The following is a 26,840-nucleotide window of genomic DNA, read 5'->3' as shown; positions in this document are numbered from 1 at the left end:
TGTAGGCATCACAACATATTAGCATTGGAGTCTGTCTGAAGGTCACTCTCTGCTCCGTGTTGCCTGATCTGAGATCTTTGTATTCTGGAGTGTTACCGTTTATTTTCATTAACACTCTCATTCTAACATCCTCCATGATTTCAAATGCAGGACCATAAAGAGGACAGGGTCCTACTGCAACCTTGAAAGCAGATTGACTCCCTCCTCAAAGCTGTAGTGGTTTCTGTCTCAGTTCCTGACTTGAAACGATGTTTTCCAGATGATTTTGCTTCAGTAAAGTGACCTAGGGGTTCTATATTCTTTAATATTCTGTGGCTGTATTTTTTAATGAATATTATTTAAATATGTTTACTTTTTGGAACCTATAGCTTCATTGTGTGGAGAATTGCTTACAAGGTACCTTTCTGTTGCCCCAGTCAACTGGATACTCTTTAAGGTCTCTAAAGTCTTCAATAGGCACTGCTGTTTTGTCAGCCCTGCTACCTACTTCACACATACCTGTGACTTTTCCTTTAAAATGCACCATTTCCACACAACTTCTAGGTTGCCTGTCCCCAACTTATAACAAAGATACATAAAGCTAAGTTAAATGGTATTGGCACATCCTGTATCTTCAAAATTTCATGACATGGCCAGGTTCTTTGTCACTTGAGCTTAAGTTACAACATTCTAGGTCTCCTCTTGACCTCAGTGGCAGCCTCTTGAATATTCCTCCCACAAACCAATTCCAGAAGCCTACCTAGAATGTCTCTAGTCAAGTTTATCATGGCTACTTCTCTGTGCTAGTTTTCTATACTTCTTTTCTTATCATTCTTATGGGATAGCTGATAGAAACAAAATATATAGGCAAAAGGTTTAATGAAATATAGTCCATCATGGTGGAGAAGGTGTGGTGGCTAGGGATGTGTCTTTGGCATTGGAAATTATGGTTCAATTTCCTCGATCTCAGTATTCAAGTATGAACCAGAGAACAGAATGTGGTGGCCAGGGGCTGAGGGAGGGATAGTAAAGTTTGAGATGGCCAAAGTTTGTAAAAGTTGGTTTGTATGTAATAAATATATGCAGGGGATTTGTTGTATAACAATGTAGTTTGATTTAATAACATTAAGTATTAAAATTTGTGAATAAAGTAAATTTTCAATATTCTCAGTATATGTGAAGTGATGTAGTGATAGATATTAGTCAATATATATATATACATATATATGCTAATATACCATACTGCACAACATGAGGATATATATGCATAGATATCATAAAATAAAAATTAAAATGTAAGGACATACATGTTCAGTGAGAATAAAGATAAGTTGCAGTGTTGTTTACCTTGATGATAAGAACATATGGACACTGAGACAATGCACAGTAGCTGCTGAGCTATCAGCCCTACATCTCAGAGAAAAGGATGTAGGAAATGATTCAACTATACACACACGAGGAAATCAGCTTCATGGTGTTTGTAGTTGACACAAAGGAAATAGCTAAAAGTCTCAAAAAGCAGACTGTAGACGGGGGAAATTGGTCAGGGAAAGCATTTACAAGATTGTTCATTGTGTCATAAATACAGGCAGATCAAATATCTCCAGGCATTCTTAGGTCATGTCTGAGATAAACATGAACAAGATCATGAGATTTCAGCAGAATATTTAAAGCTTTCTATATAAGCAGAACAGATATTTCAAGATCGTTGAAATTGCACTACCATGTCTTCTTTTAACTTCAAGTATGGCTTTGTGCATCTGTTGGTCTGGGTCACTCTGAGGGTGATTTTCCAACTCTGTCTAAAGCAGTCAAAGAAAGCACAGGATTTGAATCTACAGAGGATTGACCTTGTTCTTCTTAGAACCTCTGCTGTCAAGGGAAAAAGACAATGGCCTGTGTTCAATAGACACATTTCCTCTTCCTCCTGTGCCTATAGAGACTCTTTACCAGATTCATTTCACTATGGATGAGTCCATAAAAGTGACTGAATTTGGTCAATGGAATGTGGGCAAGAAGTGCTATAAGTAATTTCTAGTCTGGTCATGCCCAGCATTCTTCAAATGACTTTTCAGCCTCTTATTTTTCTCTATCAGTGTCTTCCTTAGACAAAGACCTATTTTTGGATCTCTGAGGCAGCAGAAGACATTGGTACCTAAGGACAATAGAAGAAACTGGGTCTCTACATCTCTACTTGGACTGCCATTTGCCACACTGTCAATGGGAGAAAGGAACTTATAAGGTTAAAATTCGAACATGTATGACTGGTTACAGAAAGAGCATATCCTTCTTCATGCAGCACATGGTTTAAACTCTTTGAGCCTCAGTTTCACTATCTCTGCTACAATTACTTTGCTGTCATAAGGACTGAATATATAACATGTCTATGTACACATACATTCTGTGTGTATTCTCATCTCTGTTCATTTATGCTCACAAGCAGATTTGGGCAAGGCTCTCCAATTGTGCACCTCCATAGGTTGCCAGATAATTTTCTGCATGGGTCAAGCACAATATGAATTATGGCTTTCTCTTGTGCTCCCCATTCCAGACCCATGAGTAAATTTCAAAGACAGCACAGTTACTTCCAAATAAATGTGACAAAAGCAATTGTTATCACTTTAATCAAAAGATTAAGTAAAGCAACAATTATTTTAAAAGTGAAGTAATTTATAGTTTTCCTATCATGGTTTGGTAATGTCCTTGTGTATAAAAACAAAGGATATTTAATCTCTTATTTAAATGGTCTGAATTACTCCTCTGTTCCAATAATAAAACAGCCCTTAGGTATCTTATTTGATATGAAGTAGACAAAAGAATGTCTGATCAATATTCAGCGTTAGTACTTAGGCACATTATATGATGATTGGGAACTAAACTTCTTCAGCAACAATTGCTACCAAGTCAGTTTGTTCTTCAGATGCCTATGACTGGAATTGAATGTGTACCAACTGGAACTGATTACTTGAAACTTGAACAGTTCGGAGTTTAATAGAGTTAATTTGGACATAATACCTACCACCAGGCTGTCTGTGTTTTCAAAGTCATATAAGAGCCAATATTTTAGGCAATGCAGAAGGGGGGGGGGTTGTCACTGTGCTCTGACAGTCTAAACGGCAATCCAATGAACCCTCACAGCAGATTTAAATCTTCAGGAAGAAGCTGGTAGAAGCTATTGCAAAGGAATGCATTTTTAGAAGGTGGCTTCCTGTAGCCATTTGCCTTCCATTTGTGTGAACCTCTGAACAGAGAAAAAGAAAAATGACAACATTACTAGATTCTGACATCTGGAAATTGTGAAGCATACAGTTTTTACACTAATTTAATGCACATTCTCACATTACAGTCATGTTTAACAGTTACCCATGTGCCACTCAGAGAGATGCATTGTATGAAAAGAATTTTGGCAACACAGAGTCTTCAGGCTATGGACATAATAAAGGAAACACTTGTGCAGACTACCAATTTAGCATTTTTTTTTTCAGCTAACTTTCCGGAATGTGGGGATGGGAAGAAGAATTAGAACCTAACTCATTCCAATCATTTTTTCTAACATATGAGGAAACTGAGTCTCCAACATGGGGAGCAATTTACAATAAACAGATGTGACAAAGGGCAGCAAAGTCCATACAGGGCCCAGGATGCAAAGATAAACATGACACATTTCAATGAGCTTTTAATTTTCCTTTTAACAATGGCCCCATTTCTGTTTGTGCCCAGACTAGACAAAGAATGAAAGCAGATGGTTATCTCAGATCATCAGGCACTCTCTCTCTCTCTTCTCTTTCTCCCTACCTCTCTCCTCCCTCCCTCTCTCTAACTTGATCAGGTAACAGCCTAGTAGAATGCTAGTAGATTTTTATCCTTCAGCACCCAACCCTGTCAAATCAGTAGTGTTTTACATTTTGAACACACTTTTTTTTTCTTTTTTTTTTTGCAATCCTCACTCTTTCTACTATCTTTCTAAATGTCTGTTTGATGAGTGAGTGAAAATCAGTGCCACGCAGAACGTGAAGGCATCTGGAGTAAAGTCTCAGCTATCCGCAAGTCTGTTGGGACATTCCAACTCCTTGTTATTCTCACCTGTAAACTGAGAAGAGGCAGATGGGAGGAGAGCTCAGGTGCTACAAGATTTACAACATTATATTAACGAAAAAGATTTAATCTCATGCCAACTCCACAACACAAGATTTTGACGGAGTAAATGCAATAATTAACGTGTCAGCCAGGGAGAATGCCTCTGGAGCAATCATTCATGTGTCTGGACTTCCAAAGGGCCACAGTAGACAGACTCTCATAATAATTAACAAGCAGAGATTCTGTCCGGCACTCACTCAGTTGCCATTAGGCATTGTTTTAAGCATAAGCTCATTCCGTCCGTCCTCTGAACTAGATGAAGTACATACAATTGCCCTCATTATGCATATAAGGAATTGGAGGTGGAGAGAAAGAAATGACTACCCAAGGCCATGCTTCTGGCTTTACCAGGATTAAGTTTCCGATGATGACCCGGCTTTGGGGGCCTAGGCTCTTTACCACTCTGTAAAAAAATTGTAACCAGAGGACAAGGAAGCTCAATGAAGAGACCTGGAGGATACAGGCATAAAAACATACTGCTTTAGCTTGACTATTTGTACTCCCACAAAAGTGTCTGTAAGCACATAATCCACAGTGCAGACGGTAATTGCTTTAGAGTCCTATGAAAGGGTTAATTGGAATGAGATCTGATTCTTTTTGCCCTCTACTTCCTGCTTTATGAGGACATGGTGTTGAGAGGCAACATAGAGCAGCAAGGTGCTGTCTTGGAAGGACAGACTATTCCTTAATAGACATCGAATTTCCTTGTGTCTGAATCTTGTATTTTTCTATCCCTTACCACTTTTGGCAACAGAGTGACTCGTAAAGGTAACATAGATGATAGTAAGAAGCATTATTCATAGAATATATACTCTCTGCCACACACCATGCCAGGTAACATCCTTCACTCAGTTCCAACTTGATAATTCCTTCAGCAAACAATTATTCTGGAACTACAGTTGAGTAGCTACAAGAAACCTCAGAGAATTAAATTCACACTTTATAATGAATGGTTCTAAGAGAACCACTTCTGGATACATTTTTAATTTATCCCAAACCATGGAATTTCTAAGTGATAATAAGTCCAGTTTAAGTCCAGGCCCATAGGAACCCAAAGCATGTTACATCTACCCTTAATAAAAGACTGTGTGATATCACTCAGAAGCTAGGAAACACATTTACTCTGGGACATTTTGGTGTTGTTTTGATATAAATACCATCTCACACTCAACCTTGAAAACATTTTGAATAGAATTGTGTGTGTGTGTGTGTGTGTGTGTGTGTGTGTGTGTGTGTGTGTGTGTGTAGAGATAAAGGCACAGAAGTAGGCAGTGCTCTGAAGCATGGAAATAAGTTATTGGCCATTTTCATCCCCTGGCAGTTCATCTGTTCTTTGCTGTCACTACCAAGTTGAGAGACAAGCAGGGTGAGGAGCAGGTAGAGATTAACATGATAAGTAGATGGGGGCTCACTGGGCATCAGATGAAGGAAGCACACCCATTCCTCTAGGATGAATGTAACTGGCAAGATGTCAGGCTCTAGGATGGGTGGGTATTCAGTGATTGACAAGGTGTGAGACTCTTAGGTGAATTGTCATTTTTGTGATTGGCCATGTGGCAGGCTTCTAAAGAAGTAAACACCCTGGAGCCATAGTAAATGGAGGACTCTGGGAGTCAAAGAGTCTTACCAACTCTGAAGTAGGTGTCTGAGTTCTAGCACAGGCGCAGATTGTAATAGAAAAACGCCCTTTTACATCTGGACAAGTCAACAAAAGACTGAAAATTGGAATTGGATATGATAAAAAGAACCTTAGATGGAAACCCCTGCAACCATATAGACCTTTGGAGTTTTGGATTTTCTTACATGTTTCCTTAGATAATCTCTCATATGAAGTCTTTTCCTTCTGATCATACTTACAAGAAAATGAAAACTTAAGAAATTTAAATAATAATGAGAGTTCTTTAGAGAAATACAAATGATATGGAAATATGCAGAAATATAATGAGATCTAGTCTAGTAATTAGCTCATACCAGGATGAAAGCTGACAAATTTCAGGATATTCCATCTACAAATGGAAGAACCAGAAAAGCTAGTTTGGGCCAAGGTCAAAGGCCTAAGAACATAGATGGACAGGATTGATGGAAATCCCAATATCTGTACGTCTGATAACTTCAAGCTTTTATTGTCCTAGGAAAGAAAGGACATACAGATAAATGTATAGTGTATAATTATAAAAAACAACCCAAGCTCTGTCTGGCTATGTGCCAGCAACGGTGGTCTCCCCACCCACATGAGGAGCTGCAAGTGGTGGTCTTCCCAGGTTCCCGGGGTTAGCTGCTGCTGAACCTGCTTGTACTTCCTAAGCCATCTGCCCCACTGGCTATAATCCCCTAGCACATAAAATGAAAACTCCAGAGACTTGTAATTTAGCATCCAGATTTATAACAATAAATCTTCAACCCCCCAAAATGCCCACACAAAGAACTCAAAACTCAATTGCTATAGATACAAGCTGCACACCTAGATTGGACAAATGTACCCTACATTACTCAGTCATCTCTCTATGAAATCCCCAGTTACTTATGGCTCCTAAGACCATGTGGTTCTTCCCCATCATCCTCTCCTTCAGGTTCCATCTCATCTCTCCCCTCGCTGTCTCCGTCTCTCTGTCTCTGTCTCTTTCTAAAACTTTCAGCTCCACTGTCCCTTCCACTGTCCAATCACAGGCACTACTCTTATCTGACTAAGATTTCACCTCACGTCACCTGAGTACAGGCACTTTTTTTGAGGGAGAAGAAAAAAAGGCAGCAATCCACAACATAATTGCCTCAAATTAAGAAGACAGAGGGAGAGAAAGAGGAAGAGGTATATTGAAAGAAATTTATATAGATGAAGAAAGAAAAGTTCTTTAAGTGGTGGGGTTTTTTGTTTGTTTGTTTGGTTAGTTTGGTTTGGTATTCTGAAAACATTATCATACGCATATCCAGAAATGTTTTATCAGCTATTTTTAGTTGAAACATGCAATCATCTGCTGTAAATGATTGACAAAAGTTTATAACATCAGACTTTAACCAAACATAAGAGAATTTATCTTAATAACTTTACTTCTCTATTAGCTGCCTAAGATGAAATTCTTATCTCACTTATTAAGGTAGACAGTTGCTAGTTAGCATTAGTGAAATTCGGATAAAGAAGTCCAAATTATGTAAAACCTACAATGGGTAGCATCCCCATGACCATAAACTATGCCAGCCTGAATGAGTGGGAATGAGCCTCTCTCAGTAACTACTCTTCAACTGTCCTGAAGATTGCTGTATGAGTTCAGTTGTGTCTGCCAAAAAGAAATATCAAATTCTTAATTCATGATGCCTGTGAATATGGCCTCATGTATAAATAGTGTCTTTGCATCCATAATTAATCACCTTTAAAGTGCATCTTCCTTAAATTCTGTGAGTGGAGAAAGAAAATGGAAATTCGAGGCACATAGAAACAGCAAGAGAAAGAGAGAAAGGTCATGAAAAAATAGATACAGAGATTTTAGATTTCTTTTATTTTATTTAATCTTATGTGCATGAGTGTTTCCCTTGCCTGTTTATTTGGGTACCATACCATACTTGGTACCCATAGAATCCAGAAGAATGCACCAAATCCCCAAGAAATGAAGTGATAGATATCAGTGATCCACCATGTAGGTGCTAGGATTCAAAACCAGGACCTCTGAAAGAGTAGCAGATGCTTTGACGCACTAATCCATCTCTCTATTCCTGAGGCAAAAATAATTCCATTGCTTTTACAAGTTAGGGCATATCAAAGACTAGTGACACTTACCAGGCACAGTGAGAATGATACAAAACTCAAGCTCCCTCACAATCTCACAGGGATTTAGTCCTGCTTCTTTTAGACCAGTGATTGGAAGCAGGTGGACTATTACACAGCAAATGAGATGGATTCATGCTCATGATTGACAATATAGTGCCTTAAGAAGAATCTAGTGATTTCCAAACTCTGTCTATTTTAGTGAAATTTACATGCAAGAGAAGAAGATTCTGAGCAGCTCCAATCCTGAACAGCCAGCTCCTTTGGAGGGCAAGTTTCTGGTAACACAGGAAACACCCATTCTTTCTTATGCCCAGTACTCTGGTTTAATAGGACAAGCAATCAAAACCCAGACAAGAACAGGAGCAGTAATTTGGACACAGCCGACAGTAAAAGACATCTTAATATCAACACAGTGAATCAAGTAGCTTCGGAGCTGCCGTGTGTGTGTGTGTGTGTGTGTGTGTGTGTGTGTGTGTGTGTGTGTGTGTGTGTGTGTGTTTTAAAAGTTCTCCCAGGATCATTTCATGAAATTTTATATAATCTCACCTTCTCTACACTCTTAAGAATATTTAAAATGGATTAAATTACTTTGTTGTTTTTAACAGAAAATACTGTGCAATAGAAAGTATCAACTATCTACTGCATATTTAGGAGTTTTCTAAAGACTTCAGAAAGTCCAAGTACCTTGCTCATAGACAGTCATTCATTCATTTGATAAAAAGGATATTGGTAAGGCTGGGAACACAACTCAATGGGACAGTGCTTACTTAGCATGTATGAGTATGAGGACCAGGGTTCAATTCCTGGCCACAAAAAAAAAAAGAAAGAAAAGAAAAGAAAAGAAGAGAAAAGAAAAGAAAAGAAAAGAAAAGAGAAAACTTTTAGAGCCTATTATAGCTATGCACACATCCATTTCTATTTTCAGAACATAGCCAACAATTTTTTCTTAGCTTAGGGTTGGAACATAAAGTTATAATTAATCATTGATCATTGTAATAATCTCCCCTTCTTTTCCATACTTAGGAATCAAGAATTCAACATTTCAGCCCTTAAAAGTTTTTCACATCATAATTTAAAAATCAAGGGAAAACAGTTCAATGAAATAAGGGGAGATTTCCATAATAAAATTAGAAGATGGGTCAGGCAAGATGGCTCAGAGATTAAGAGCATTGTCTGCTCTCCCAGAGGTCCTGAGTTCAATTCCCAGCAACCACATGGTGGTTCATAACTATCTATAATGAGATCTGGTGCCCTCTTCTGGCCTGAAGGGGTACATGCAGACAGAACAATGCATACATAATAAATAAATAAATAAATCTTTAAAAAAGTTTAAAAAATTAGCAGATGACGTTAAAAAGTTAAATGCATTCATGTTTTCTATTTGTCAAAACCCACCATGAAGTGAACAGTGAATAGGGCCAGCTGTAGGGTCAACACTGTGTCCAGACTTTCTTGGGGGAACAAATATGCTTCTGTTGGCTGCTACATCTATTGTATTACTGGTACATTTATTTATTGAATAGATTTTTTATTTTCATCTATCTGTATGTATGAGTGTTTGTGTGTACAGGTGTCTGACAAAGCCAGAAGAGGTTACTGGTACTTGTGAGCTGCCAAACATGGGTGCTGGGAACCAAATGCTAGTATTCTGAAAGAACAGCAGGAAGTCTTAGCCACTAAGCCTTCCTTCAGCCCCTATTTACTGGTAGAGATAAGAGAGATTTAAGGTCACATCCTTAATACCAACTTCCATTTAGCCCGTCTATGCAATTTAATATACTCTGCCATAAAATATTTGTAACACCCTTATATCATTTGGCATTATTCTGAAACTACAGATGAAGAAAATGGAGGCTTTGAGAAGTTGGGGAGCTTCCCTACACATCAGGGCACATAAGTTCGGGGTGAGATTGAAGGAAATCTTGGCCTGTCTTCTACATTCCATGCCAATCAAGAGATACTCCGCCTTCCTCTCTTTGTAACCAAGTTACATCTTTTTCTTTTCTTCTCATCCACTTTCGTCTCCACCCATAGATATAACTTCGTCAATGCTTGATATAATGAGAGGAAATGGAACCTACAGTATGAATCATTTTACTTTTTCTCTGGAAAGTTAATTCCCTTGTCTTTTTGATGCTGCAGACCAAAAACTTTGACTTTTAGGTAGAGTTATGTTATTGTAACCGTATTCTGACATATAAGAACTGGCTCTATATCTTCATAATGTAAGCAGTCACACTGGATAGATAGATAGATAAATTCTAAAGTTTTCTAGACATAATAAAGAGAGTTTATTTCTTGTGGGTTTTATTTATTTGATGCTTAAACAATTTATTATCTGTCGGCTCTGTTTACTTTGAGCTGAATTCTCACTTACTATAATAAAGGACTATTTCGTCTGATTTGGCCCTCAGAAGAGGCAGAATTTGTCATTTCCTTCCCTTTTTTGTTTGAGCGGCACACTTCATGTGTGTGGCTGTGCGATATGCTGTCTGCACATAGTTAGCATTCATACAACCCCCAGCAATGCAGTCTATGAATAAATATAACACAAACGGAAGAAGGTACTTTTCTTTATTAAGTGAATAGTGGAGTTTTAGATGAGAAATAGGTCATTATCATAAAATGTGTTTTATTAGGATATCTTCTCCTTTTACTTTTCTATTTTTCCAATTTTTTAGTTTTATCCTTTATATCTTTTTATTGAGAATTGAATGCATATAAATAGTTAAATATGATCATATCCACCCTCATGTCCACCTCTCCTCCCTCTATTCCTTCCAACACATTCATCTCCTCACTATTAAAGTTGGTTTTAAAAAAAAAAAGCAATCATTATGAGGTAACACTTTAGTCTATGGGAGTGCCTGATTATACAGTAGACTGCAATAGGCAGTTGACATTTAGAATCCTCCATGACTTAGCATGGCCATAGGTAAAGAAAGGCAAAGCAGCCAGAGTCTTCCTCAGACAGAATATTGCCATTAGACATATACAACCCTAACACAGGTTAACCAGGAAGAAAATTAAAAATAGATTCATATTAGATATATGAATAGAGAAAAGCTAGGCAATATATGACTATCATTGACAATGGGTGATTTCTTTTGAGTTTGGAAGATATGAGAGATTTGTAAAATATCTGGAAGAATAGAAAGAATTCCCAAACTCTCAAAGACAGGGAATATATTCTTCTCATGGAGAAAATAGCTAGAGTTAAGCAACAGAGAAACATGGATTGAGGCAAAGTGAGTTGAAGAATTTGTGAAAGAATAGCTGAAGTCAGCTAATGGATGAGACATTTTATTTATTTTTTGTTAGCATGGGTGGGAATTTGTATTTTCTTTTGACACTCCATATAGAAGTCAAGCTATATAATCAGGACATAAAGACAGGCACATGCGTTCAGATCAGGATATATACATGTATATACCTCTATACATAGGGAGACTTTGGTGTCCTGAGGAAGAGGGTATAGTCATTAGCATAATAATATTCCTTCCTAGCTGCTTGGAATATGTCATAGCAGCTTTGCATTAATCCTATTAGAAAAAACGTTTGTGTGTGTGTATGTGTGTGTATGCACTCACACGAAGCACGTGAAGCACAAATAGTGATTGAGGTATTTATACTTGGTGACAAAAATTTTTCTGCCTTCAATATTGTAGTAAGAAGACAAATGGCATACATGTAAAGTATACATTGTAGGGAATATATAGGGAAGTAAGGGCAGGGAGTGCAATTAGAAAATTAGTACACAGTACTGTTCATAAAATATGGAATTTATGAGGAATCAATGGAAGAGGCACATTCTAAAATACATGTCAACAAAGAAAATTGTTGTTTGTATATTTATTTTATACCCATAAGCATCAATTCTGCAATATTCAATAAAGGCATATTTTTCAGTTTTCAGGGAGATGTTCGTTTCTTTTTCAAAGCAGTAATGTAGAACTAGGCTAGAATGATCATGAACAGAAACTTACTGAGTTATAGGATTTGAGAACAACTAAGACAAGAGCAAACTTACCTCTTCAAGCTTTTCTCACTCTGGAAGATGCTTGCAGAGTGAAGGCAAAATGCTGTATTTATGTTCTAACATTATCTATTCTCTTTTTTCTTTTGTCTTTTTTGACAGGTAGGTGCTAAATGAAAATGGCAGAATCTGTGTAAGTTAACTGACCATAAAAGGTGTTTTTCAGCACCTTAGTATAGCCCAATGGCAAGAGAGCCATACTAGCTGCTAGAACTCAGCACTGTAAGACTCCACATAAACTCAGAAGTGGTTTGACCTCATCTCTCTGTTCATTGGCTTTTACTCTATAAACTACTGTAAAATGAGGAATTGCAGTTTGGAGACTTTGATCTCTATTATATATACCATGGTTCTGGATGGACTATATGATACTATAAATTACTATATGATTTTATAATGATTGTAATATCAAAAGGTTACCCTAAGAGTATCTCTATTAATAAAGACTTTGATATGTGCTCCATATATTACAGCAATAGTTTCACAGAAACTATCCCCTTTCCATAGGACTTCAGGAATTGATTTGTGTTCTTGATGCTGACTGCAAATGTGCTGATGTTGTCCAAAAGCTATCCTTTAAACTCCAGAGAACAGAGATGAAGTAAGTAACTTTGCTACACACAAGTTGACTATGACCGTTCTAAAAAGACTGATAGAAGAACAGCCTATAGCTCGTGATGTATACTCTGATGATTTAATTCTTCAAGAATTTGCTTAAGAGTAGCTGGTGAGATAACTCCATGAGTAATATACTTGCTATACAAGGATGTGAAACTGAGTTCAGATCCCTAGTAACTTTGTCCTGGTCTCAATGTATCTGTAATTCCATGCTTGGGGAATGGAGCAAAGAAAGGAAGATCCTGGTTGCTTGCTTAGCATCCTGTGTAGCCCAAACTGCCAGCTCCAGGTTTATGAAGAGACTCTGTCTCAGTAAGAATGACAATAAGATAAAGAGGACACACCATGGACCGCTATCTTCTATGTGTGAACACGTGTGCATATAACACCACATACACACACACACACACACACACACACACACACACACACACACAAGAACAGACCACACACATGTAGGTGCCGCACAGATACATACCACATATAAACACCACACACATATATACCACAAACACATCACACATACACACTTATATACACATGCACTATACACACACACACACACACACACGCACACACACGCACACGCACACACACATAACACACATACAAACACATACAAAGAGCAGCTATCAGATTAGAGATGAACCATGGTGGAATGGTCATGGCCAGGGAATCCAGAATCAGAAGTCCTGACTTGAGTCTCATCTTTATACAATAACTATGTGATATGGTGATCTACTGAATGTCCCTTCATCCATGTTTCTAATAAAGGGCCTTCACCAAGATAAAGACCATGATGGCACTGATAAGTAAGAAATGACCTTAGGTTGTATAGAGAATCACCTAAGAAGATCTATATGAATAAACTGTAGGAGGAAAAAAAAGTTGGAGACTTTTAAAAGCAATATCTGTCACAAACCCCGGACCTATACAAATAGTAAAAGTTCGTTATCTAAGGACCTGGTCTGCAGGCGTAAGAAATGCTATTCTCTTCCTTAAATCAATAAAAACATTGCAGACATTTAAAAACGACATCCTTAAACGGAAGAAAACAAAGGGACACTAGAAGAAAATAGGATGACAGAACTCCAACTTCCCTTTAACATGTTTAAGATATGTGCCCCTAAGCACAGTGATGTTGACCCTGTCTGGTCTTTCTATTCTAAGCAGCCATCACCTGGTTATCTGGAGCAGAGATAACTAAGGAAGGAGAAAGACAGGAAAAGGATTTGGATGGCTTTAGATAAAGGGTCATTGTGTCAGGACTCCATCTTTCCAGAAGACATCACAACTAACACATGTTTTGGCCTGAGTCCAGACATGAAGTCATTTATTGGGGAAGCCTAGAGTCTTCTCAGAGTTCACACAAAGTTAATGCTGTTTATAGATAACACTGTAGGGAAGAATTTTCAGGACAAAGTTTCCATTCTGATTTCTTTCTTCCTTTTTTAAAAAAATGGATATTTTCTTTATTTACATTTCAAATGTTATCCCCTTTACTAGTTTCCCCTCTGGAAACCCCCATCCAATCCCTCCTCCCCATGCTTCTATGAGGGTAGTCTCCCACATACTTACCCATTCCCTCCCTTCTCCCCGCCCTGACATTCCCCTACACTGGGGCATCAAGCTATCACAAGACCAAGGCCTTCTCCTCCCATTGATGCCCAACTTGGCAATCATCTGTTATGTGTGCAGCTGGAGCCATGGGTCTCTCCATGTGTACTCTTTGGTTGATAGTTTAGTCCCTGGGAGCTCTGGGGTGTCTGGTTGGTTGTTATTGTTGTTCTTCCTATGGGGTTTCAAACCCTTTCAGCTCCTTCAGGCTTTTCTCTAACTCCTCCATTGGGGACCCCATTCTCAATCCAACGGTTGGTTGCAAGCATCTACTTCTGTATTTGTCAGGCTCTGGCAGAGCCTCTTGGGCTCCTGTCAACATGCACTTCTTGGCATCAGCAGTAGTGTCTGGATTTGGTGACTTTGTGGGATGGAATCCTAGGTGTTTTAGTCTCTGGATGGCCTTTCTTTCAGTCTCTGTTCTACACTTTGTATCAGTATTTCCTCCTGAGAGTATTTTTTTCCTCCTCCTAAGAAGGACTGAAGCATCCACATTTTGGTTTGCCTTCTTCTTGAGCTTCATGTGATCTGTAAATTGTATCTTGGTATTCTGAGCTTTTTCTCTAATATCCATTCATCAGTGAGTACATATCATGCATGTTCTTTTATGACTAGGTTACAACACTTAGGATGATATTTTTCTAGTTCCATCCATTTTGCCTGAGAATTTCATGAACTCATTGTTGTTAATAGCTGAGTAAATGTACCACATTTTCTGTATCCATTTCTCTGTTGAAGGACATGTGGGTTCTTTCCAGCTTCTGGCTATTATAAATAAGGCTGTTATGAACATAGTAGACCATCTGTCCTTGTTGTATGTTGGAGCATCATTTGGGTATATACCCAGGAGTGGTATATCTGGGTCCTCAGGTAGTACTATGTCTAGTTTTTTGAAGAACCTCCAGATTGATTTCCAGAGTGGTTGTACAAGCTTGCAATTCCATAAACAATGGAAAGAGTTCCTCTTTCTCCATATCCTCACCAGCATCTGCTGTCACGTGAGTTTTTGATTTTAGCCATTCTGACTGATGTGAGGTGGAATCTCAGGGTTGTTTTGATTTGCAATTCTCTGATGACTAAGGATGATGATCATTTCTTTAGGTGCTTCTCGGCCATTCAGTATTCCTCAATTGAGAATTCTTTGTTTAGCTCTGTACCCTATTTTGTAATAGGGTTGTTTGATGCTCTGGAGCTTAACTTCTTGAGTTTTTGTATATATTGAACCTCTATCAGTATAGGATTGGTAAAGATCTTTTCCCAATCGGTTGCCATTTTGTTCTAATGACGTGTCCTTTGTCTCACACAAGAATTGCAATTTAATGAGGTGTCATTAGTCTATTGTTGATGTTAGAGCATAAGCCATTGTTGTTCTGTTCAGGAAATTTTCCACTGTGTCCATGTGTTTAAGGCTCTTCCTCACTTTATCTTCAAATAGTTATGTGGGTTCATTTCTGGGTCTTCAATTCTATTCCACTGATCTACCTGCCTATCTCTGTACCAATACTGTACAGTTTTATTGCTCTGTAATACAGCTGGAGGTCAGGGACAGTGATTCCCCCAGTTCTTTTATTGTTGAGAATAGTTTTTGCCATTACAGTTTTTTTGTGATTACAAAAGAATTTACAAATTGCTCTTACTAAGACTGTGAAGAATTGAGTTGGAATTTTGATGGGTATTGCATTGAATCTGTAGATTGCTTTTGACAAGATGGCCATTTTTATTACATTAATCCTATCAATCTATGAGCATTGGAGATCTTTCCATCTTCTAAGATCTAATTATTTCATCAGAAATTTGAAGTTCTTGTCATACAGATAGTTCACTTGCTTGGTTAGAGTCCCACCAAGGTATTTTATATTATATGTGACTATTGTGAAGGGTGTCATTTTCCTCACTTATTTGTCAGCCTGTTTATCTTTTGCCTAGAAGAAGACTACTGATTTGTTTGAGATAATGTTATATCTGCCCACTTTGCTGAGTTTGTTTATCAGGTTTAGGAGTTCTATGGTGAAAATTTTGGGCTCACTTAAGTATACTATCATTTCAGCTGAAAATAGTGATATATTGGCCTTTTTCTTTCTAATTGGTATCCCTTTGACCTCCTTTTGTGGTCTAATTGCTCTGGCTAGGACTTTGAGTACTATATTGAATAGGTAGGGAGAGAGTGGGCAGCCTTGTCTAGTTCCTGATTTTAGTGGAAATCCTTCAATCTTCTCTCCATTTAGTTTGATGTTGGCTACTAGTTTGCTGTATATCGCTTTTACTATGTTTAAGAATGGGCCCCTGAATTCATTTTCTTTTCAAAACTTTTATCCTGAAGGGGTGTTGACTTTTGTCAATTTTTTTCTCAGCATTTATATAGTGAATGGATTTTCCTATATTGAACCATCCCTACATCCTGGGGATGAAGCCTACTTGAACATGATGGATGACTGTTTTGATGTGTTTTTAGATTCAGTTTGTGAGAATTTTATTGAGTATTCTGTTATTAATATTCTTGAGGGAAATTGGTCTGAAGTTCTCTTTCTTGGTAGCATCTTTGTGTGGTTTAGGTATAATCATAATTGTTGCTTCATACAATGAATTGGGTAGGATACCTTCTGTTTCTATTTTGTGGATAGTTTGATGAATATTGCTATTAGGTCCTTTTTGAAGGTCTGATAGAATTCTGCACTAAATCCATCTGATCCTGAGTTGTTTTGGGTTTTTTTGTTTTTGTTTTTGTTTTTGTTTTTGTTTGTCAGGAGACTTTTCATGACTTCTATTTCTTTGTGGGTTATGGGACGGTTTAGATGATTTATCTCATCCTAATTTAACTTCAGTAACTGGTATCTGTCTAGAAAAATGTCCATTTCATCCAAATCTTACAGTTTTGTTGAGTGTAAGCTTTTATAGTAGGAGTTCTTAATGGGTGTTCATATGTATGGTCACAAATATATGAGTGTGTGCTCATCTGTGGAGACTGGATTTCCACATCAGGCATCCCCCTTAACCATTGTTCACCTTATTTTTGGAACCAAGAACATATGAATTTGGCTGGATTAGCTTAATAAGAAGACCCAGGAATACTCTTGTCTCTGCTTCCCCAGAACTGAAATTATAGGTATGTGCCACCGAGACTGGCTTGGTGCCATTTAAAAAGTATCAATTTATTATTGTTGTTGTTGTTTGTGTGCATGTATATGTGCATGTGTGTGTATGTATGTGTGCATGTATGTATGTGTATAACTTTTTATACGTATTCAGATTAGATGACTGCTTTTGTTATGGAGTTCATTTTTTAATTAGGAGTGATATATAAATACTCATTTATTCCAGAACTACTTATTAAACTTAATTTACTGGTACAACTTATTTTTTACAATTCCTTTCTTTAGAAAGTTCATACACACATTCAGTTTATCCTGAGCCTATCGATACATTTCTCCCCTTTCACCTTTCCCAGAACCAATACATCTTCCTATCTGCAAGTTCTGGTTATTTATCTTTTCAGCTGACAAAGTCCAGTTAGTCCTTCTTATCCACTGAAGCATGGATAACCTCCCAGTGTCTATATCATCCCCCAGAGAAGTCACTTTCTGTACCCAGCAGCTAGCCATCAAACACCAATTGTTCCTCAATCTGTTTCTGTGCTTGAATTTTTTGACTGCACAGCTATTGTGTAGATTATGAAAGCTAATATAAGTACATGTTACAATAGTCAAGTTATGTTGATAAGACAAAAGTTTATAACACTCCTTTCTATTCTTTGGCACAAAGAATATTCACATGATGTTAACTGAGCCTTGGGGATTGGGTACTTGATACAGATCATCCTTCATATGCCTGAATATTCACAATCACTTGTTCTCAGAACTTTGAGCTGTCCTAGGTCTCTGTCTTAACTACTGTCCACTTCAATAGGTTCTTTAGCAGGTAGAGAGCAGCACAAATATATAGACAAAGTCATAAAGGTTTAGAAGGAAGTCCGACTGCCAGATCATTTAGCCAACTACAATAGATTCCCATTTTGGAGTTCAGGACTATAGCAGGGGAAATAGCTGTGACTCTTCACCATGTTTTCTGTACCAGACATAGATGTTCTCATCTGGAGTAAGCTTCAGATATTAACATGAGAGCTCCTGGTTGCCCCACCCCAGAAAAATTAGGCTTACCATTATTGCATCAGTTGGTGCATCTTCCCTAGCAAGTTGACATTATAACTTCAGCCACTCAAACAGGGTTATTGCACCATCTGCATATGACCATGGACTGTTTTGTTGTTTGTTTGTTTGTTTTGTTTGTTTTTAATTTTTCAGACTTTGATGTGGGGGATTCACTGCTTTGGATTTAGAAAGAGGGAAATTTTAAACTATTACACTGTCTTGGCAAGTTGCCCTTTATCAGTATCCTTTGTCTCTCTTAATACCAGGAAGTATTTCTTGCTTTCAAGTCTTCTTTGTGTGACATTCAGGACTGTCAATTATTTGTCAATAATTGCCAATCATTGTGAACAACACATAAAATGTCTTCGCTTTACACAGGACAGTAATTCTTTAGAAAATGAATCCATTGTTAATAAAAGCAAGCAAAACAAACCCTACTGTAGTTGAAGCTTGTGTTCATAGTGAGATAGAAGAGCAGAAATGGCAGAAAGTGGCGTCCCACTTTTCCTTAGGAGGCCCAGGTACTTAACTTGCGTCTTCTGAGTGATGTGCCTATGGAGTTGAGAGAACGCGGCAGGGGTAACACCCAGTTTTCTGAACTACAGTAAGGTCCTTAGCTTTATGGGAAAGCCTTTTTTATGGAAGGTAAGTTCCAAGAAAACATGTTATCAAGCAATCTTCAACTAGAAAGGAGTTTAGTACAAAAGACCACATCAATACAGCTGTAACGTACAGCATCTCAGGCACTCAACCTCACCAGCCAGACTGGTAAATAGTCAAGCACTACTGAGAGCTGTGTGCTGCTTTGAAGTGTTTAATTATGTTCATAACAAACTTTTATTAGTGCTTCCTCTGCACCAATTATGCATGGTACTTTCCATACATCGCTGTTGATTGAGCCTCACAATAGCCCTGTAAGACAGGTATTTACACTATTCATTTTAGGAAGTTGAGGCTTTGAGGCCTGTAAATCACTTTTATATGCCTTTCCAAATGGAAGTGTTTTATTTTTTGAACTGAAGCTCTTAGATATTTGCTTGTAGCACTGTTTAATACAATTAACATGTATACAAGCTTGCAGTCTGGAAATGGAACTGTGGGTCTCTATTGCAGTTGTTCCTGGTAATATAGAAATTTCTGGCCTAGATTAATTTTGTCACTAGTTGAAATATACATATCCTCTTTCTTCAGACTCATCGTAAATGTTCATAAATAACTTCACTCATTTTGTTTAACCAAAGTTTAAAATTGCCATTTATTGTTAGTTACCTCATGCTAAGCTGGTGAGATGGCTCAGTGGGTAAAAGTTCTTGACATCAATTCTGCCAATGTAAATTGTACCTAGTGAGCCTACATTGAATCAATGACAGTGTTCCCAGTTATCTTTGAATCTATTTAGGAAGTACAATCTTCAGACATTACCCTCCCAGTGATGGGGGTCAAATTTCTGCCATTATATGTATCTGATTAAATTTTCCAATGTAGAAGAAGATATCCTACTCTAGCAAGTTTTCCTCTAACCTCCACAAGTGTGTCTACCACAACACAAAATAAATAATTGTACATTTCAGATAGGCAACTTCATCTCTTTTAATAAGGTCTTTGATTTAGTGAAGCTTAAATTACAATTTCCCCATTTTACTTTCCTTTTTACTGAGTTGACTTTTTAAAAAAGAACTTCATGCATTGCACATTGATTATTTTACACTACCGTATATAAGAATATAGATTGGTAGGTCTCAGCAAGTAAAAACATTTTGCGTATAAACTTTACAACCTGAATTCAGTCCCCAGAGTTCCCACAAAGGTGAAATTAAAGGACTAATGGCACACAATAGCAGTCATGATGATGATAATAATTAAAGTATTTTAAAGTGTGAAGTGACTAAAACAAATACTGTCTGATCATGGTGGCATGTGCTTGTATCTCAGCACCCTGAAGAGAGATGCAAAAGTAAGTTTAAGGATAGCCTTGGCTAGAGATTGAAACTCTGATCTATATCCATGTGCATAAGGTAAAATTCATGAAACTCAGTAGGTGCCATTAAGTAAATTATGTATGAAGATGACATGAGGTTGAGAAGGGGATGAAGGGACATGGAAACAGGCAGAGGAAGCATTGCCTCTCACATTTATTGTCACAGGAAAAGAAACAAGGCAAAAAGGACCTATTGTTAAGCTTTTACTCATCAACTCTGATGGGTTTATCCATCAAAACTAGTCACAATTGAAATGTGAAGGAAGCTGAGGGTTATATGGGTGACCATGAGAATGGTGAAGAAAAATAAAGCTAATCGCAATCTGTTTGTCCCATATTCTCAGTTCAAATACAGTTCTTTAAAATAAGAACTGGGAGGGCTGTGTCTGAAGACTGTACTTCCTGAATAGATTCAAAGATAACTGGTAAGTTGGATTGTTTGCCAAAATACTGTGGAAAATATTTTTCCTGGAAGTCAGTACTCTTGCTGTATATCCCATTCTCTAGTCTTATGAAAATATATTTAATATCTGTTCTGCCAATGTGAATCTCACTTTTAGTCATCATATTTGACTACTATTTCTTATTATAATTTTGGTTGCTTTTAAGAGACAAGTATTTTGTTTAATATACCTACTATTCTCCACCCTTGAGTTGTAATAATAATAGCTCATGTTTAACATCAAATGCTTCCTTACTGAAGAGTGACTACATGCTAGGTATTATGAGTTAAGTATTTCATAACAGCATTTCCTTTGATATTAATAATATGTGATATAGATACTGTTCTCACTAATTAGAAGGTGAGGAAACTAAGGGTTAGAAAGGTTAATTAATTTCTAATCCATCCCTTACTGCTATGAGAAACTTCTGACTCACGACACTCTGTTTTGAACTTTTTGTGAGCTTGTATCTCTTTGTATCAATGGCTTTCCCATTCTGTATTTAATTTTATAAAGGTCAACCCTAGACCACCTAAGACTTAGATTCCAGCACAAAGGGCTTGAGTAAGATCCTGGCAGTTGGTAAAAGATTTAACTAACCAGGTACCCTGTCTTCTGATTGAGCTTTCTCAAGGACCTATCTCCATCTGGGTGGTGAGTGTGTAATGCTATCAGTGAGCCACTTCCAATCTAGGACAAAATAAAAATGTGCTAATGATCAAGCAAAAATTCATAAACCTTCCCTCAGGTGCAAAACAAACAAAGAAGTAAAGTTCTGTCTGATGCCAAAGAGGATTCAGTGCACAGAAAATGTGCCCTCAAATCTAAGATGAATGAAAAATACAAAATACACGAAGCATGAGACCAAGAAGATTGACATTCTGAGTGGAATCTAAGACTGAATGAGGAATAAAACAAAAAGAGCTTTTAAAGGTAGTGAGAAGACATAAATATAACAGAGTAGTCAACTTGCTAAGCAATTTAAAATGGCTTACAGTTGGTCATTTATTCATTCAACAGTCATTTACTGAGTAATATACCATGTAGATGTCATTTTATGGTGGCACATATTGATGGGCTGTCTGGCATTGTTCCTATAAGCATTGCCTACCAATAGGGGACCATTTCATTACTGACTAGAACCACTGCTTATGGGATCATCTTCATCCCCACTGTAATGATTGATAGAAACTAATCTCCTTGGAGGACATTGAGATGCCATTAAGAAGCCCACAGTTCTATCTGTGGCTGTGCCATTGTTTTCTACTTCACTCACATGGACAAAGGCACATAAACAGAAATGCAGCCATTAATGACCTTTCCAAACACTCAGCCACTTTTTATTTCAGCTTCTATGAGTACCACTGGCTCACAGAAAGACTGCAATCTTAATAAAAGGAAGTTATATCTTTGAATATACACCTATTCTTAAGTCAGCCCCTATCAAATGATTGCTTAACACTTGAGCACAAAGCCCTGTTCCCCTTGGCTTAGTCAGGATACCTCTAACATGTCATCTCAAGAACGCTGATAATGCCATCTCTGGTATGCTCTGCTTTACCACATGTATTCAAGTCAAAGTCCAATATTCTTTCTTTTGCTTCTTACTCAGTGAGTAAACAGGTACCTCCATGAAAGTGCCTTCATACTAACTCCAGACTCACTCTATCACACCTTCTTTGAAGCCTCCAGAACCCAGGAAGCTTCCCTCCATCCCTTCTCACTCATGTAGTCATTGAAGTATCATTGTCTATCCTCTCAAAGGACGTGCTCTGTTCTATCCTGTCCCAGTGGCTTTGCCCATGTTTCATAGCATTTCAGCACTCAGAAATTTATTTTTTTACTTGTATACTCCAACTAAAAAGATTAGACTTTGCAAATCAGGGACCATAAAAACATATATTTTTCCCCATTCTCAGACTGAAAAAGACACTTAGAATACCCCTGATTAGAGGAGACTGAAATGAGAAAGAACCTCTAGAGACGAGATGTCTACGTGTGTGACTGTTCTGCTTCACAGGGCACAAACAAGAATTGCCTTAGATACTTATATAGCATCCTCCTGAGTACCCTTGGACAGCTCAGAGGTATAGACAGCTTATGGACATAAAAGCTCCAAGATGAATCATCAAGAAATAATAAGAAGTAAAGAAAAGGAACTGAAATATTTGAAGGAACATAGACTTCTAATTGAAAGATGATTGGAGTTTTCATAGAATTACCAACACTTCATCCAAACATTTAAACCTTCATATCATTTCCTGTTATTCATGAGGATATATTACTCTAGGCAATGTGAAGGCAACTCAATGAGCAGAGACAAACATAGGTACAAATGGAACATGGACGACACGATAGAATGATTATAACAGTATGCGATGGTTAGAGAAAAATAATAAGAAACACAGTTGGAAAGATCACTTAGGATAAGAACACTGCTCCCTCCAAAAAATAGCGGGAAGAAGTAAGAATGCCATTGTTCCTAAAAGTTCTCATTTTCTGTTAAAATGCTGAAGCTGAACAAACAACTGGGGAAGATGATGGTGTCTCTCATGAGACAAATCTGCATCATGAGTTTCTGTTACTTTTCCATGGCTGCAAAGATTTTCCATTCCAAATTTTGCTCAAAGGTTTCTCCACATTGTTTAGAAGCATTGAACCAGATACCTATAAAGGCAGAAGTTTGACCCTTCACTGATGTCTGAACTGTACTTCCTGGCTAGATTCAAAGATAACTGGGAACACTGCCATTCACTCAGTCACTGCACCTAAACATTTCACGTTAACCAAGTCTCTTTTTCTTTGGAATCATATACTTGAGATTTTGGCAACAAGATCCAAGCTCATTAAAGGCCAAATCACCTGAGTCATATATGCTATGGCGAGCCATGCCAAATTAGTACATCCAAAAAGCTGGTGAACAAATCAATAGCTTGACTATTTAGTAGCTATAAATCCTAGGGTCAGGGTTCTCACTGAGGGAGCCTAGAATCCCATCATTTATCCGAATGTATATTTCTTTGAAGTAACAAAAAGTAGTGTTTGCTCTTTGGTAGAAGCTATGCTTCCTTCTACTTTCCAGGAAGGATTCTGGAGTCTTTGATACCAGTGTGTTTGAAGTGTCTTTAATGTCACTAGTCTTGATGTATAGGACACAAAGCAACTCCTAGCCTTGCGCAGTCTTAGAGAAATGGGGTTTCATAGGTTCTGTTATTTCTCTTACATTTAATCAGTCTTATCTTTGATTCTTGACAAACCTGACTGATTTTTTTTTGCAATTCTCATCCAGTCATGCATCAGCTCTCAGATCATTAACAATAAACTGATCAGCCTTGTGACTCAGTTTCCTCACCTGTAACAAATACACATACCTTACAAAACTGTTGTGAATATTTAATACTACAATTGGTGTAGGGGCTCTGCTCATTACCCAGACTGTGATAATCCAACTTTATTTATAATTAACACCAATAGCTATAACATATTTAGCTCACCCCAAGGGAAAATATGTTCATCTTCTACACTGGTGTTCATAACATTAAGATACCAAGGTATCTTAATATCAGGTAGCTTGCTTTCCTCAAGAAAAAATGCTTTTTCCCCATTAGATTTTCTACTCATCTGCTTGTTTTTACTTCACAATGGGCATTTGAAATTTTTGTATTCTACGCAAATTCCTCCAAACTGCATTCTGAACCTCTTATTTAATAATCCTCTGAAATATTCCATAGCCATAAAAGTAGAGCCTCTTCAAATAAGATCAAATCATAACTCTTTTTAGAGATGGGATCTTATGTAGCCCAAGCTGGCCTTGAACTGTGGAGCTGACTAGGAATTAGAGCTACTGGTCCTCCAGTCTGTGCTTACAAGGCTAGGATTACAGGCATGCACCCCCATGGTGTGTTTTATGGCATGCTAAAGATGAAACTAAGGACTTGAGATGCTAGGCAAGCACTGGAAGAACTGAGCTAGTCCAGGACCAGAATTATAACCATTTGACCTCAGCTGTCTTTCTAACTCCATTCAATTGCCATACTCACCTTTATCACACACGTTCCAGATCAGGGAATTAAGCTTAGTGACAGTGTAGTAAACTAGTATGTAGGAAGTACTGTGTTTATTCCCATCATCCCCAAAACAAAATAATCAAAAGCGTCACATGATTCAGGGTTTCTCTATGAAGATGTTTCCCCCAATTTCCAATCTTTGTCCATGCTGTTCTACCGTGAAAACGTGTCTTTTGTTCTTCAAAGACCAATTTTTAAAGAGTAAAACCATGTCTCATTTACTTCTTGAGCCTTTCCTAAGTCCTCTCATTTAGACTTGTTAGGCCTCTGGTTTAGGCTCCTCAATTCACATTCTCACTTCAATTCTGACCCTCACACAAACTGTTCGAAATATGTCCTAATAGGTGTTGTAGATTGACACTCCTAGGGAGAGGGATATATCTTATTTCAAAAATGGATCCTATGTCTAGTGCCATGATTTATAGACTAGACATGACTTGTCTATAATCTTCTGGCCCATATATTAACAGACCTACATTCTGGTCCCTACCATCACTACCATTAATTAGTCACATTATTTAAACAAATTATTGAAATTCTTTGTGGGCCATTTTCTCATGTGTAAAATGAGAATGATTTCCTTAACTTGCCACCAGCTGTCTGACCTCCTTAACAGTTACTGTAAGAAAAGTCAAACAAATTGATTCATGTTGTTTTTTTAAATTACAAAATGTTATGAAAATACAAAATATTATTAGAGCAAATATTTAATTTGGTTGGAACCTTTTGAGATCACTATAAAAGTATGCATAAATGTAAGTGACCTGGTTCTTTTCCATTGGAATGAGGAATAACAATGGCAATACAATCAATCACTGGACTGGAAGTTTCTCAGAGAAATTGTGACATTCACATAAATTATTTGCAAACTCAGAGGGTTCCTAGGAGTTATGCAGTAGGGATTTTTCATGGAGAAGTCCTCTGATGCTCAGTGATCTCATTAGAAGAACCTATTACTCTTGGGCCTGGCCTAGCTGCCTTGAGAGGGATCTATCATAGAATTTTCAGATTAGAGGCTTTTCAATTCTTGAGAGACCAATATACTCAAGCAGCAAAGCATTCAGAGTGCTTTTTGCTTCCCTGTAGGTTCCCTTGGAAGTCAAGGCAGCATAGAAGCTTGTTGGGACAATTGGTATAGGATGTTTCTCTTGTGTACCCTGTTAAGTTTTCAAATATCATTATACTCTGGCAACTACAACCATATTGATCCTGGAAATTACCCCTATATTATGTTTCTGATTAAGGAATAAAAGGTTTGATTGCTCTTAATAAAATGATCACAGTCTTAGTCTTGCTGTGGTACCTTCAAATGGTCTGATTTAATTCCTGGCAGCCATATCAGATAACCCTGGCCCAATAAGTGAGCATAATCACTTATAGTTCTTGGTATGAAGGCATACTCTGAAGAGTATGATTCAGGCCCATGCCTTCCTTATCGCATATTTCTTGTGCCAAATCAAGCAAAACTTAAAGATGTTCTCTAATTACTATGTGAATAAAATATATTGTTCAATTAAAAATTCTATAATTTTTATAATATCACCTTATAGCTAACTATCCAGAATATTGATAAATTCCAATACAAGGAACTTATATTTTGATATAAGATGTCAGAAAGACCTCCCAAGAGATTCTAAAGGTAAAGACAAACTTACCTTTCTAAACACAAAATGATTACACATACCTTGTCCAGCTGCTGAGGGGTGACCTGAAAATAAAATAAGGTTTTCAGTTGTCAGCTGCCAGTCCATAGCCCTCAATCCTTATTCACCATCCAAACTATCTATCATAGCATCAAATATGTTACCTTATTTTAAGAGGCTCTGAGATGAACCCAATCCTGGAATCTTCTGAAACAGTAACATCTCAACAATCGTGCATTATGGACTCACACATCTGAAAGATGAAAGTGAACTAAACTCCTTTAAGCCTTTGTACCTCCCATGGGTTCTCTGTACTGTGAGCCCCATGGGAACAAGTGCTATCTGCCAAGTATGGTTGGAAGAACCCAATCATTCTTTCATTCAAGTGTGATCATTACTCAATGAACTATGAGTAGA

The 26,840-nt window shown here is 37.5% G+C and overlaps 1 protein-coding gene across 1 annotated transcript in view; it reads right to left on the bottom strand.

The window, feature by feature from the left end:
• Positions 1-26,531, bottom strand: part of LOC120093668 (uncharacterized) — a 186,677-nt gene extending 160,146 nt beyond the window's left edge. Inside the window, exon 1 of the mRNA XM_087559361.1 lies at positions 26,465-26,531. Coding sequence (XP_087415487.1) covers positions 26,465-26,531 — 67 coding nt within the window. The remainder of the gene's footprint in view (positions 1-26,464) is intronic.
• Between the last annotated feature and the right edge of the window lie 309 nt (positions 26,532-26,840).

The sequence above is a fragment of the Rattus norvegicus genome, chromosome 7 (assembly GCF_021556685.1).
Source record: "Rattus norvegicus strain SHRSP/BbbUtx chromosome 7, alternate assembly SHRSP_T2T, whole genome shotgun sequence".
NCBI classification, from domain to species: Eukaryota; Metazoa; Chordata; class Mammalia; order Rodentia; family Muridae; genus Rattus; species Rattus norvegicus.
The sequence above is the reverse complement of the archived record's forward strand: the minus strand, read 5'-3'. Positions and strand labels throughout refer to the sequence as shown.